This window comes from Cetorhinus maximus, chromosome 13 (assembly GCF_964194155.1).
Source record: "Cetorhinus maximus chromosome 13, sCetMax3.hap1.1, whole genome shotgun sequence".
Lineage (NCBI taxonomy): Eukaryota > Metazoa > Chordata > Chondrichthyes > Lamniformes > Cetorhinidae > Cetorhinus > Cetorhinus maximus.
The window spans coordinates 89,483,340-89,497,829 of NC_135891.1; the positions used below are offsets into that span (position 1 = coordinate 89,483,340).

The 14,490-nt window shown below is 41.3% G+C and overlaps 2 protein-coding genes across 6 annotated transcripts in view; one reads left to right on the forward strand and one right to left on the reverse strand.

Moving 5' to 3' along the window:
* Positions 1–14,490, forward strand: part of LOC144688787 (beta-1,3-galactosyl-O-glycosyl-glycoprotein beta-1,6-N-acetylglucosaminyltransferase-like) — a 101,973-nt gene that overhangs the window by 19,983 nt on the left and 67,500 nt on the right. The window lies entirely within an intron of this gene.
* Positions 471–6,986, reverse strand: mibp (muscle-specific beta 1 integrin binding protein). 3 transcript variants are annotated; one of them, XM_078555714.1, is made up of 8 exons: positions 6,819–6,970; positions 5,578–5,668; positions 4,726–4,774; positions 4,434–4,611; positions 3,681–3,752; positions 3,465–3,571; positions 2,738–2,823; positions 471–2,650 (listed from the first exon to the last, which is right to left on the reverse strand). In XM_078555714.1, exons 1-7 carry the CDS (start codon positions 6,842–6,844, stop codon positions 2,738–2,740), a joined length of 609 nt encoding a protein of 202 aa, XP_078411840.1. In that variant the 5' UTR covers positions 6,845–6,970; the 3' UTR covers positions 471–2,650. The 3 variants fall into 3 exon arrangements, with proteins under 3 accessions (XP_078411840.1, XP_078411841.1, XP_078411842.1); XM_078555715.1 differs by having other exon boundaries at positions 1,792–2,650; positions 6,806–6,913; XM_078555716.1 differs by lacking the exon at positions 4,726–4,774 and having other exon boundaries at positions 1,792–2,650; positions 6,819–6,986.

The window sequence follows — 14,490 nt, forward strand, 5'->3', positions numbered from 1 at the left end:
CTGTGCTCACATCCTGCTGCCTTAGCTAATCTGAAATTATTGGTGAGGTTTAGTTTCTCAATCCCATTAATTATCACATAGCACTACAGAATTTGGATTAGAACTATAACCACTATCAATTCACTGAAAAGGTTGATAACTGATGTCCAGCCACCATGAGGAGCTGGGGAGTAGGCAAAACTTGCATTAATAAATCATATCTAAATATTTATAACAGCCATATTCTCCACATTCATTACTATGAGCCCCACAGCTGGCCTGTATCAGTTAAACAGTTTGTCAAGCTCCCAACAGTTACAGCCAGTCAGCAATCCTGAGCATCTCAGGAATGTAGAGCTTTTAGCATGTCAGGTTACTGTCCATAGGGTCCTACTGACATGCTACCTACTAATCTTCCAGTGCAGTAATAAAAACCCACGTAATAACAAATTTAGCCTGGCGGTTGTGAACCAGGCCTGCTTTGCTTATTCACCAGCTCATTTTATTTTGCTCCCTTTCACCAAACAGTTCAAAATAGGAGCAAGCACTTTGCTATAGTTACAAGACAGATAACTGAACGGTCTCTTAAGATAAACACTTAGAACACAGTGGAAGGTGGTACTTGATGGCGTAGCTTCTAATTGAAAAATAATTAGATTTATATAGCACCATTCACAACCTCAGGACCTCCCAGTGCATTTACTTTTAAAGAGAGTCACTGTGGTAATGTAGAATTTACACTCAAGCTCTCACAATGTGATAGAAAATTAGATGGCTATTTTGTGATGTTCAGTGATAAATATTGCCCTTCTTCATGAGTGTTTACATTTGCTTTAACACAAACAATACCCTCTAACAGCACAGCATTGAAGTAGTGGACATAGACAGCCTGAGCACAGAAAGCATTTATGGTCCTCTCTCTATATATGTGCATGAATGCAAGAGAGCAGGAAAAGTCAGGGTTAAACAAAAAAAAATTCTTTTGAATAACAAGGAGGGGGTTCCAAAGGAACAGGTATAAAAGGGAAATCAGAACAAGAAATAGCTCGTGGTGGAGATTGAAGGAACACAGCTCCATCAGGGGTGAATCTACGGAAGGATTAAAATCAAGGATAGAATCCAGAGTCATTTAGCTGGGGAAGGGTAGCTAATGGAATTGATCAAGAATGGGGAAGGTGATGTTTGACTGAAAAAGCTCTAAGCTTGAGCTTGTTTGAAGTAGAAGGAGCTGAACATAAGACATCAGGTAGAAAGCCACTAAAGGAGGTAAATAGGGCTTCAAATAACTCCACCATTACGCGTTCCTGATTTGAGTGTTCACAGCAAGTCCTGGTTCTCTCAAGGCTCCATAGTGTGGAATGGGAGGGGTCTCTCAGCTAAAATTGACAATTTAGTGCTAAATTAGGCATGGCTGAGTCTTTACAAATTGCCCTTAAACCAAAGGTTATAATCTAACCTTCACAATGAAGTTGTTATACAGTTCTACAGGCATTGGCAGCTAATCACAGTATATGTAATCATTCTATAAATCTCAGGAGGCATTTAACAGCTCATGCAGTTCTGCATTTCTAAATTTGACCTTGGATTAAATGACCAATTGAAGTTACATAATGCAACCTTTAACAGATAATGGTTAAACCTGAGTATGTCTGTCCTTTCATTTCTTTTCTCTTCAAATTCTAGACCCATTTAGTTTTTTTTTCTCCTTCACAAACAATTTTAACTATCAGTGAGTCTTAAGCCAATCTTCCATTTGCTAATAGTAAAATATAAATAAGACAGACAGTAATTTTCTGAGTCCTACATCAAATCTCATCAAAACTTGCAGCTTTAGCCCTCTGATTAGAATGTAGCAATTTTTAAAAAATGGATACAATAGCATTAAAAACATCCAGTTTCAAACAATTAAACAGGAGTCTATTGCCCTGCTTGAGATTCACCCATTCCAATGGTGTAATGCCAGAAGCTCCAGAGATACACAAATGGTATTTCCAAAGTTACAGCAATCTATCAGAACTAAGAAGCCCCTAGGTTTGTTTTATGACAAGAGGATGGGCCACATATTGCACAAGTGCAAATTATTTTCCCTTCAAGGCATAATTGTTCTCGATTCTCAAAACCAACTGATTCTACTTTGGTCATGTCAGATTGTCACATCTTGTCTCTTGGCCAGATTGGGAGTTCAGCCTCACTTTCCCTTAAAGACACTTGGAAGAGTATTCAGTGGACAATGCATCAAAACCAAAAGGGAATATAACAACATTAATGATAGATTGAGTGTAAATGGAAAAATAGAAAAGTCAACATATAGGCTAAAGGCATAAGGTTACAGTAACATGACAAGTATAGTGGAATAGCCAATATCTCAGGCAGTTTACATAATTAATTAAAACTGTACAGAATCAAGTAAAAAGTTACAATAGTTACACAACTGACCAGGTTAATAAAAAACATATTAGACTCTCAAAACATCAAAAGAACTGTCATTACTGACAGATGGAAATAATTTAAAACATGTCCAACTATATACATATGATTGTAAGATTAAACCTGAACCTAACGTGATGGGAACCGAGCATCTATATGAGGCAAATGTTTTTAAGCAGGGACATTCAACTATTTACAACTTAAAACTTGTTTTTTCACTCGAGTCCTTGGTCCACCACAGGCCCTGAAAGAGAAGGGAGCAAAACTAATTAAACATGGATGAAATAATCAAAAGATAATACATCTGAACAAAAAGCTGTTCCATAGTTACCTATGAACAATTCAGGACTTGATTTTGAATCTCTTCATACACTTGTAGATAGATTTCCTGCTTGCTCTTCAAACCATTCAGATACACTAGAAAAAAAAAAGATCAAGTGTTAGTTATGTTCTTCCCACCCAGCGAGAATCATGACTCAGTACAGTCTTAAACCAAGTCTTAAAATTGCTTGGAGCAATTCCCAAAGGAATAGCAGGACATGAGCAGCTTGGAGTTCCTTCATCCCAGCCCTGAAGGAAACTCTTTCGAGTTACCAACAGTCACAGATTGCAACTTCTTTCGAGTACAATCACAGTTCTTGGTTTTCCGGGAGTGGGACACGAACCCACAACCCTCTGATTCAAAGGCGAGGGTGCTATGAACTGAGCCACAGCTGACACCTCCAGCCCTGAAGGAAGGTGATCAGGCAGGAGTAAGTTTGCTAACTAGCCAATTAGTAGATGGTAGGTCCAGATACCCTTTCCACCATCCAAACTCTTCTGCTACCACCACCCACCCCAATTCAAGCTATTAATTTTTTTTTTTCAAAAATGAACAATAGTCAGCTGCAGATCACAAGTTGCCCATGACTTCTGTCCTGGGCATTTCCCTCCAGTATCAAGAGCTGCTCATATCCAACTGCCAAAATACCTTTGCCACAATTCAGCAAACAATTATTGTCTTCAATGGGAAGTGTTAACTCAATTCATTTTAGTACAGTATGCATAAAGACACCTACCAACATCAACATTGTTGGCTTCCATCTCTTTCCTGTGTTTCAAGTACATTGGCCACACATGTCCATCAAACAAACCAGGTGGATCAGGAACTGTATAATCCCTTGTACTGAAAAAAAAAGTTGTTGAACATGTATCACAAGGCAGAGGGAACAGTATGTTTTGCTTACACAGCTAACTGGATTTCAGCATCAGCCATAATACCAAGCAATATTTACCTCCTCCGACTCTTGCACTCTTCGTATGGAAGGGATAAGAAATAGCTTCGATTGAAAATCTTAGCCAATGGCCTGGAAAAAGAAAATCAAAATGTTAAATGAAAATTGACAGGGTTAGTTTCAAATCTCAAGACTGTCTGATAATCATTTTAAATAGTTAAAAATGATTGATCATCAGAACCCATGAGTTGATTTCTGATGAGTCAAACCAGGAACTGTAAATAAAACTTGAATAAAAACAAACAATTCATCAAATGCCAATTGCTGGTACTAGAGAAGGGAGTTTAAGTTTGTAGCCAAGGTCATAGACAGACAATGCAATGGACTTGGAATTCCAATGCACATGAAAGTCCAAATTAATCATTTTTCAGTATTTTTGCATAAGCCAAGTATTGTAATTGGTTTTATTTCAGGCATTGATAATATAATACACAATATTTTCATAATTATAAACCAAAATACTGTAACATTATGTTTCTGTACAATACACTTAATCACCTCAAATTGTTGCTAGTGATAAACCAGTAACCACTAATACTTCACCCCAAGATGGTTAATAGTCCTCATGCTCTCCAGTAAGTTTTCACTCCAAAATCCTACTGGTGGGCAATTCAGTTTAAGTTGACAGAATAAAAAAGGTTCACAGCCTCCATTATGTTTTACTGAACTTCCTGAGGTATCATGAAAGTTTCTCAAGGCACCTTATAAACCCTGCTTTCTCAAACTGAAATAGTGAGTTCCAGAAAACTGCACCTGTAGTTATACAACAGGAACCCTTCCACTATCAATATGTGAACTCCTTTCTCTGGATCGCTCTGCTCATCGGAGACTGGAGTGACGTTCACTCCATGCGATCGGGCAAACTTTACTGGGTTGTCAATCCAGGCGTTGACAGTACTCATCATCGCCTCCATGTCGAGGGCTGTGATCACTGAAGGTCAAAAAAGAACCCAGCAGATTACCGCAAGGACTATCACAAGGTTAAGTAAATGTCAACGTAGATCATTGTTGAAAAAAAAAAGTCACTGCCTACAACCATTCTTACCATCCCATTGTTTAAATCCATCTTCCCCAACTTCTATTTGATCTGGTGGCTGAAATATAGTGATCATAAAATCATGGCTGCAAATACATTTATTACAGATAGGGAATTAAACATCAATTTTATGCCTACTTTTCCAAAAGCCTAACTATGCTTGCTTCCACTGACAGCAGCAGCTCTCCAGTACCACAGCAGTGGCCATTCCTCATGAGGATTGATAGTGTTAGCAGGCTCTTAACATCAATTATAACCTGCCTTCACTGGACACACTTATCAGCAAAGGTCAGATAACCATCAGGAGTAGGAACTATGGTTATTTTTACCACCTCTTCCCTACCCACCATTCCACCCCCACCCTCATAGCCAATCACAGTCAGCCATCATTTCCTGGCTTACATCAGGCAGTACAGCCAAGGGGTCAAACTAGTGCGTTGGTCTGTTAGGTTAATACTGCACAGGCCAATGTATTTTCCTAATCAGCCATCAGGTCCCAATCTTGAGGATGTACTTTTGAGTGAAGTGTCACAGGGTAGTGCCAAACGATGGCATATATCAAAACGGAAATCAATTAGAAAAACATGTAGTTGAATCAGAATTCAAATGCAGACAAATTCCTCCAGTGTCACACAATTCATATACTGCCAGTATGTATATTTTTAGCCTGCTAGATAGCAAAATATTAAGTATATCCTACAATTAAAACTTTTGACCTGGGTGTATACGCACTCCGCCCCGGACATTTCATTCCTTAGTTAAGATTTTAGGCAATAAGTTTCTCCTACTCAACTATAGTAAAAGCAATTCACGTTTCGATCTTTTAAAAAATATGTTCACAACAGAAAAAAATATTCTCACCTTGAAAAAGTCATCCTGATGTACTACACAGCAATTTGGTAATGATAGGCGAATTTTATTCGTCAGAGTGGTTTTCCCACCGTTTGTCACACTGAAAAGTTAGACATAAAAGAGCGGAGTTTTAATAAAAGCGGTTTGAATGGGTCGAATCAATAAACTTCCGCAATCGATCAAGGTCCGATTTTCAAAAAAGAGAGGGCGCCATGTGCTAATCGGAACTTAATCTCTCAGCGTGTTGTTAAAATACTTAATATTGAGAAGGAAAAAAATCCTGTCATCAACAAAATATATAACGAGAACACAAATGGGGTGAATTTTTTCGCGGGAAATGTAATTCTGGTTCGGCGGTAGACTCCTCGTTAGTAGATTTCGTCCAAGTTTAAGTGACTTCATAATCCTGGCATTTAATTTGAAAACCTCAACCTGGTTTTATTTAAAATAATCTACCTCACATTTATTGACATATATGCCAAAAATAAAACAAGCTCAATATTTGAACAATTCATTAGCAATTTCAAATGTAATAAAAGCCCACACAAAATAGCAATAGTTACATTTTAAATTGAAGTATGCAACTGCGAGTTTACAGCAGTTGTTACAAGCAGAGGTCTGATTTGAGTTTGGCGCCATTCGGATCGGAGTTTGAGCGGGAGAATCAAAATTCAAACAAGACGAACTCGCGATACCAACAAAAGCTGTTACCCCTTCCAACAAGGGACTAGTGGGGTAATGACGAGGAGGAGAGAAAATATTTCTTGGGGGAAAAAAGAAACAAACCCTCAACGTAGCCTCATCGTTATTCTTTAGAAGGAAGCGGGAAAACCAGTTTTTAACTGGACTGGGCAAATTTCAGCAAGAAATATGAGCCACGATTAGATTCTAAATTTTAAAACTAATAAAAACAACCTTGAAACGAATAAAATCGAATTAAAAATGACAAAATTAGGCTGAAAAGTCAACTTGACAGGACATTTAAGCTGCCAACGAAGTCACCAGCTACAAAACCTTCAGAAGCAGAATTACAAAATCCTCAAAGCAGAATTTTATTATTTTTTAAAAAATAGTATTTTTTAAAACGCGGTTAAAATCTATCAGACCATAACTATCACGAATATTTTTCCTCTAGGCCGTCCCATTTTAGCCGCAAGTCTTTTCACTGAAAATGAAAGTTGGAAACGTTTCTCCGCCAGCACTGCTAATGGCAGCTTTTTTTTTACAAGCTTTTTACCTGCAATACTTACCCTCCGATACCTATAATGTACTTCATTTCCACACAGTCCGCTCCCAGCTGGTCACCGGCTTCTGCACCAGAAGTTATTTGTTACTTTCACTGCTACTATTTCATTCACAAATCAGGCGCCACTTGCAGCCCCTTATTATACTTTCCCGTCCCACGTCAGCAGCCAATCAGACGCTTAGCCTCCGAGCAGGCGCTCTTGAGCTGCAGCTGTCTGACATCACTCATCCCTTCCTCAAACCAATTATAGTCTGGAATCTTTCCTTTCCTAAATCAGTAATAAAGTAGATTCCAGGGACCCGCCCCCTTCCCCTCCCCCCCTCTCCACCAACCATTCTCATTGCTCGGTGTCCTGAATCAGAAAATTAGAAGAGTAAATTCTGTAATGTTTGAGCTGCATCACCCTAAATAATAAAAGTTTCATACCCCATTTTTTTCCTGTTTCTCCGGCGCTAAATCTTCTATTATAGTCCAAACCTTTTCTCGCCAGATGTAAAATGTATTTTCAGACCTGCAGTAGTTTCACGTGATACGAGAACGTGTCGTGATGCAATGCAACGCAGGAAACAGGTGAGAAAGTGTGTGTGTCAGTCCTGGTTGTAATGCAGCTTAAAGGGGCAGAACTCTGTCTCTTAGGAGCTTGGCACTCAACAGTTGACGGAGTGTTTACATCAGCCTTACCTCAATGGTAGCACTTTCGTGTTTAAGCCAGAGGGTGTTGGATTCAATCTCCACTGTCCAGAGAATTGAGCACGTAATTGAGGTTGACGCTCTGGTGCAGTACTGAAGGAGTGCTGCACTGTCAGAGGTGCTGTCTTTCTAATGCGATGTTAAGCCGAGGACACGTCTGCCATGGGTACTCTGAAGAGCAAGGGAATTCTTTTGTTGTTATCAATATTTATCCCTCAACACACAAATAGATTTATCTCAATGATTCTAGGATCTTGCTGTTTGCAAATTGGCTGCTGTGCTTCACTACATTGCAACAGTGCCTTTTTTTCAAAATACTTCATCGGCTGTGAAGCACATTTAAAGGTGCTATACAAATGTAATTTTGTTTTTACAAATTTCACTTTAATTACACAAGGACAAGTTGTAAGACCATAAGACATAGGAGCAGAAATTAGGCTATTTGGCCCATCGAGTCTGCTCTGTCATTCAATCATGGCTGATAAGTTTTTCAACCCCATTCTCCCGCCTTCTCCCCGTAACCTTTGATCCCCTTACCAATCAAAAACCTATCTATCTCGGTCTTAAATACACTCAATGACCTGGCCTCCACAGCCTTCTGTGGCAATGAATTCCATAGATTCACCACTCTCTGGCTAAAGAAGTTTCTCCTCATCTCTGTTCTAAAAGGTCTTCCCTTTACTCTGAGGCTGTGCCCTCGGGTCCTAGTCTCTCCTACTAATGGAAACATCTTCCCCACGTCCACTCTATCCAGGCCTTTCAGTATTCTGTAAGTTTCAATCAGATCCCCCCTCATCCTTCTAAACTCCATCAAGTATAGACCCACATTACTCATATGTTAAGCCTTTCATTCCTGGGATCGTTCTCGTGAACCTCCTCTGGACCCTCTCCAGGGCCAGCACATCCTTCCTGAGATACGGGGCCCAAAATTGCTCACAATATTCTAAATGTGGTCTGACCAGAGCCTTTTAAAGCCTCAGCAGCACATCCCTGCTTTTATATTCTAGCCCTCTTGAAATAAATGCCAACATTGCATTTGCCTTCCTAACTACCGACTCAACCTGCAAGTTAACCGTAAGAGAATCCTGGACTCGGACTCCCAAGTCCCTTTGCACTCTCCCCATTTAGAAAATAGTATATGCCTCTATTCTTCCTACCAAAGTGTATGACCTCACACTTGCCCACGTTGTATTCCATTTGCCACTTCTTTGCCCATTCTCCTAACCTGTCCAAATCCTTCTGCAGCCTCCCCACCTCCTCAATACTACCTGTCCCTCCACCTATCTTTGTATCATCTGCAAACTTAGCCAGGATGCCCTCAGTTCCTTCATCTAGATCATTAATGTATAAAGTGAAAAGTTGTGGTCCCAACAGTGACCCCTGCAGAACTCCACTAGTCACCGGCCGCCATCCTGAGAAGGACCCCCTTATCCCCACTCTCTGCCTCCTGCCAGACAGCCAATCTTCTATCCATGCTAGTACCTTGCCTCTAACACCATGGGCTCTTAGCTTACTGAGCAGCCTCCTGTGCGGCACCTTGTCAAAGGCCTTCTGGAAGTCCAAGTAGATAACATCCATTGGCTCTCCTTTGTCCAACCTACTCGTTACCTCCTCAAAGAATTCTAACAGATTTGTCAGGCATGACCTCCCCTTGATGAAACCATGCTGACTTTGCCCTATTTTATCATGCACTTCCAAGTATTCTGAAATCTCATCCTTAATAATGGACTCTAAAATCTTACCAATGACTGAGGTCAGGCTAATCGGCCTGTAATTTCCTGTCTTTTGCCTCACTCCCTTCTTAAATAGGGGGGTTACATTAGTGATTTTCCAGTCCTCTGGGACCCTCCCTGACTCCAGTGATTCCTGAAAGATCACCACTAACGCCTCCACTATCTCTTCAGCTATCTCCTTCAGAACTCTGGGGTGTAATCCATCTGGCCCAGGTGATTTATCCACCTTCAGACCTTTCAGTTTTCCTAGCACCTTCTCCTTGGTAATGGCCACCATACTCACCTCTGCCCCCCCCCCCCACTCTCTTGAACTTTGGGGATGTTACTCGTGTCTTCCACCGTGAAGACTGACGCAAAGTACCTATTCAGTTCCTCTGCCATTTCTTTGTTCCCCACTACTACTTCTCCAGCGTCATTTTCCAGTGGCCCAATCTCCACTTTTGCCTCTCTCTTACCCTTTATATATCTAAAAATATTCTTGCAATCTTCTTTTATATTACTGGCTAGTTTACCCTCATATTTAATCTTCTCCCTCTTATTTCTTTTTTAGTTGTCCTCTGTTGGTCTTTGTAGGCTTCCCAATCCCCTGGTTTCCCATTGCTCTTCGCCGCATTGTATGGTCTCTCTTTAGCTTTTATGCTGTCCCTGACTTCCCTTGTCAGCCATGGTTGCCTCATCATCCCTTTAGTATGCTTCTTCTCCCTAGGGATGAATTTTTGCTGTGTCTCCCAAATTATTCCCAGAAACTCCTGCCATTGCTGTTCCACTGTCTTTCCTGCTAGGCTCATCTCCCAGTCAATTCTGGCCAGCTCCTCCCTCATGCCTCTGTAGTTGCCTTCATTCAACTGTAATACCGTTACATCTGATTCCAGTTTTTTCCTCTCAAATTGCAGGGTAAATTCTATCATATTATGGTCACTTCCTCCTAAGGGTTCCTTCACCTTAAGCTCCCTTATCAAATCTGCCTCATTACACATCACTAAATCTAGAATTGCCTGTTCCCTAGTGGGCTCCACCACAAGCTGCTCCAAAAAGCCATCTCGTAGACATTCTACAAATTCCTTTTCTTGGGATCCACTGATTTTCCCAGTCTACCTGCATATTGAAATCTCTCATGATCACTGTAACCTTGCCTTTCTTACATGCCTTTTCTATTTCCTACATTGCAACAGTGCCTTTTTTTCAAAATACTTCATCAGCTGCGAAGCACATTGAAAGGTGCTATATAAATGTAATTTTGTTTTTACATTTTTCACTTTAATTACACAAGGACAAGTTGTGTTTCATTAGTGGCTTTATTGTGGAAAGGAGGAAAATGGAGGCTACGCCAAAGAAAAGCTTAGTCAAGGGAGTTGGGTGTTAAAGGAGGGGAGAAGGGGTACAGGGGTTTAGACAAAGAATTCTAGCTGACTGAAGGCAAGTACTAGGTGGTCACATTGTGAGACACATATAAGTGAGCTGGAAAGGTGTTGGATTTAGGGACAGCAATGGAGCTTCCTCCTGTCAGAAGGCTCAGTTTATTTCAAGCTCTGCTCAGCTTGATGCAGGCGCTGAGTCTTGGAGGTCATTCATAAAGAGAGCAATTGTGGACCAGCATCAGAAAATGTGAGAGCTTCTGTCAGCATTTCCAGAGACACTGTGCATCCTTGGAGAGAGATTAAAGGCATCCATCTCAAACAAGAGCATGATGATATCTCAATCTTTTGTGCTGATGTCTCCTTCCATGAAAAGAGTGACCACCCCATGGAGCATCAAACAAATTGGACATCTGACCACATGTTGGCCATCACCAAAGGCCTGTACACTCAGTCTGCCACTTTAAACAGGATAGAGAAAAACCATACATTGGCCACTCAATGCCTCACTGATGTACATCAAAGTGCTCTCCAGTTATTGGCCAACATAGAAATTCAGCTAGTCCACGAGGGGGAAGATGGAGAGTGTTGTGGGGTGTTAGTTACATCTTGGTAGGTTTTAATTAAGTCTTTGTAATCTGAAGTAGGTTAACTAAGTTTTTATTGACCCTTAGAACTATTTACAAACGTACAGTAAAGGATACAAATTAGGAGTTGTCTCCCTGCTTGGGTCTGCACCCAGCTCTGTCCAACACCACAGTGATGCTGGGTGTGGGTCATATGTTCTGTTACAACTGTGTGGGTAGTACTGTACTCAGTCCCACATTAACCCTATGTGTGCTAGATCCTTATACTACAGAAAGGAGAGAGCGCACAAGGAAGTGGGGACTTTGCTCAAGGTGGACCCGCTTCTCATTGTTATGATCGCAGCTGCAGTTACCCTTGGACAAGCCTGATCCCAGAGTGGAACCCAGCTTGATAGATCCTAACTTTTAATTTGTTTGTTTAGATAAGTGGAGAGTAGCTACTGAACAGCCACATGAGTCAGTTGATGAACTTTTAACGAAAGAATAAAACATTTACCATACTCCTTCACCCACATCTATACTCTTGCAAATCTGTAGATATCTGTAATGGTAACACAAGTTACAAAAGCTATCTTACACTTTATTGTTCACAGTAAGTACATGGTCCATGTAAACCTATGGTCAGACACACCACACTCTGAAACCAAGTGGCAGATGCCACCTCAACCAGATGCTATGGATCTCTCCTTAACTCCCCCAGATGCTGGTCACACCATGAGCCAACTGCTCTCACCATACTTGGTCTTTCACACGAGGGTTTCCAAACTCCGCTGTCCAAGAACTCGCTTTGGAATCTTCTCCCAGACCAACACTTTCTCTCAGACGCCTTCTGCAAGGGTTCACCTCCAGGGTTTCAAACTCTCCTTCCGATATTCCTCTCTCTTGGGTCACCACATGCATTCAAGCTGCCTTCTACGCACACTCTCTCTCTCTCACTGACTCAAGCCATCAACAGTACCACTGCTTCACATGCCCATAGCAAAGAGTTACAGACCTTCAGTTGTCTCTTTGAACCTTATTGCCTCTTGCAAGCTGTTCTCACTTTAAATCTGCTTTCTGCAGCTTTTGACTCTTTAAATCTGAAGCTTCGAAACTTTCTCTCTGCCCCTCACTCTTAACTTCATTATCAGGACCTTTTCCAAGTGTCTGTCCTTCCTTTGACTAGAAGGTCTGCTTGAGACTTTCCCCTGTTTCTGTCTCACTCCTTTGCCCTTGGGACCTTTTGGTTCTTTTGGAAAATCTGCTGCTCCCTCTCCTAGTACCCAGTCTCACTGGGGTCTTGGCTTCAAACTGAACTTAAAACTGCTGTTTCTTTAGTTTTTGTGTGTGTGTCTGTGGGAGGGACCTGCCTCTCTGGACCCTGTTGCTAGGCAACAGCCCAATTCTTTTACTCTTGTTTGTTTAACCTAGCTGCAGTTGTGAAAAAACCTCATTAGAAATGCAGACACCTTTTTAAAGGTGAAACTAAAACTCCATTTGACCTTTCTTAACACACAGATACAGAAATACAAATCAAACTTAAACATTAAAGCTAAAACTCATTCTTAACACTCAAAAAATACAAATATAACTTATTTAAACTGTCTGTATTTCTGAGCATCATTCCTTGCCCAGTCAGAGTCCCACATTTTGCTCTCTGTCCAGATGGGGCAGTCTTTGGCAGGACACTCACTGGCTCTAAAACCCAAAGAACATCAGCTAAGGGCATCTTAGATGTCAGAGCATCTGACATCTGAAACAGCCTTCCTCCAGCTCTGTTGAAGCCTCAGGGGTAGCACTACATAGAAGTTAATAGGATAAGGAAAAGAAATACTTTTTAAATTGCAGAGAAGGATTCAGTTGTGTGATTACAAAAAAAAAATCACTGTCTTAATGTCTTGGAAAATGAAAATGGATCATGCACTTCATTTCAAGTCTCCAGCATCCAGTCACCTCCATTGTTCCCTCTCACCTTTCAAATGGACATTAACCATGAGGAGGATGCTATGACCAAATGAGATGGAGGAATTTCTAAACTGTGGGAATGATTTGTGTTGGTGGGGGTGGGATAGCAGTGAATTCAGCATTGTTGTGCCATAAGGTTTCACGCACTCAGGTTATCTGAACTCTGCTTGGATGAGTCCATCCTGTGCTTCTCTGGCAGCTAAGTGAATGGCTGCAAGCACCCTGGACACATCAGGCTCCTCCTTACCCTCTTCCTTCTCCTCCTCAGAATACAGAGTGGTCCTCATCTTCCTCCTCTCTGCAGTGCTATATTGTGCAAGGTGCAGCAGACCAGTACCATTTTGGACAGCCTTGCTGGTACAGACTGAAGGGCACTCCCAGATTTGCCCAGGCACCTGAATCACATTTTCATCAACCCAATGACTTGCCCCATGAGTGACCTTGTGCTTAAGTGACTCTGGCTGTATCTTTCCTCTGCATCAGTGATAGGGTGGGTTACTGGTGCCATCAACTGTACCTTAGAGGGTCGTTCCTAGTCTCCAAGGAGCCACACACTGACTCTGCGAAGACCTGAGGGAGATGTGACGGGTACAGAATGTAGGGAACATGACAGCTTTCAGGATATCTTGCACAGATATGCATGAAAACTATTCAAGAATCACAAACCAACTGAACATTGATGCAGTGGAATTCTTTGATTGTCAAAGGCTGCTGGTTGATCTGAGGGTGCCTTGTGTGCAACCTATGGCTCCCTGTACCTGTGGGAATCCTGTCACTGAAGCTAAAGGGAAAGTCCCTTGTTCTGCCTGGCCTCATTAGTAGCAAAGTGGACATAAGTGATGGCTCTGGCAAACATGCCATCAGTCACTTGTGGGCAGCAGGTTGTGAAATCCGACAGCTAATCTCTGGAAGGAGCTGTAGATGAAAAAATTCAGGGCTGTGGAAACCTAGATGGCCACTGGTCATGTGGCCACTTGGTCCACTGGGAAGGAGGCAGGTACAGGGAGAGAAGCCATGGGCCCTGGTGCTTCTCCTGTTTCTTGGCCCTCTATTCTACATCCACACTTTAACCCTTCCCCTGAATCATGCATCATATATTTCCCCCTTTCAAGATCCACCAATCAATTCACCAAACTCAAAAAGGTCTTAGTAAAATGATAACACCCAAGGTTGCAAATATTGTCCAATAGTTATCCAGCATGGGTCATTAATATTAAGAGCAGTAATGATATAATGCAGTATTTGTTTGTGTGCACCAAATAGGTGATCTCATCGTGACTATGAAACAAACCAGAGAGTAGAAATTTTACTTTAACTACATTGTGTAATATTGTTAATTTGACAGGAAAATATCTTACACTGCACAG

Coding starts and splice junctions, on each gene's coding strand:
- mibp (XM_078555714.1), bottom strand. CDS start 6,844: ATGAAGTACATTATAGGTATCGGAGG. Junction 4,612..4,725: donor TGGATTTAAACAATGGGATG/GTAAGAATGGTT, acceptor TTTGACCTTCAG/TGATCACAGCCCTCGACATG. Junction 3,753..4,433: donor TTCCTGTTGTATAACTACAG/GTGCAGTTTTCT, acceptor TTCTTTTTCCAG/GCCATTGGCTAAGATTTTCA.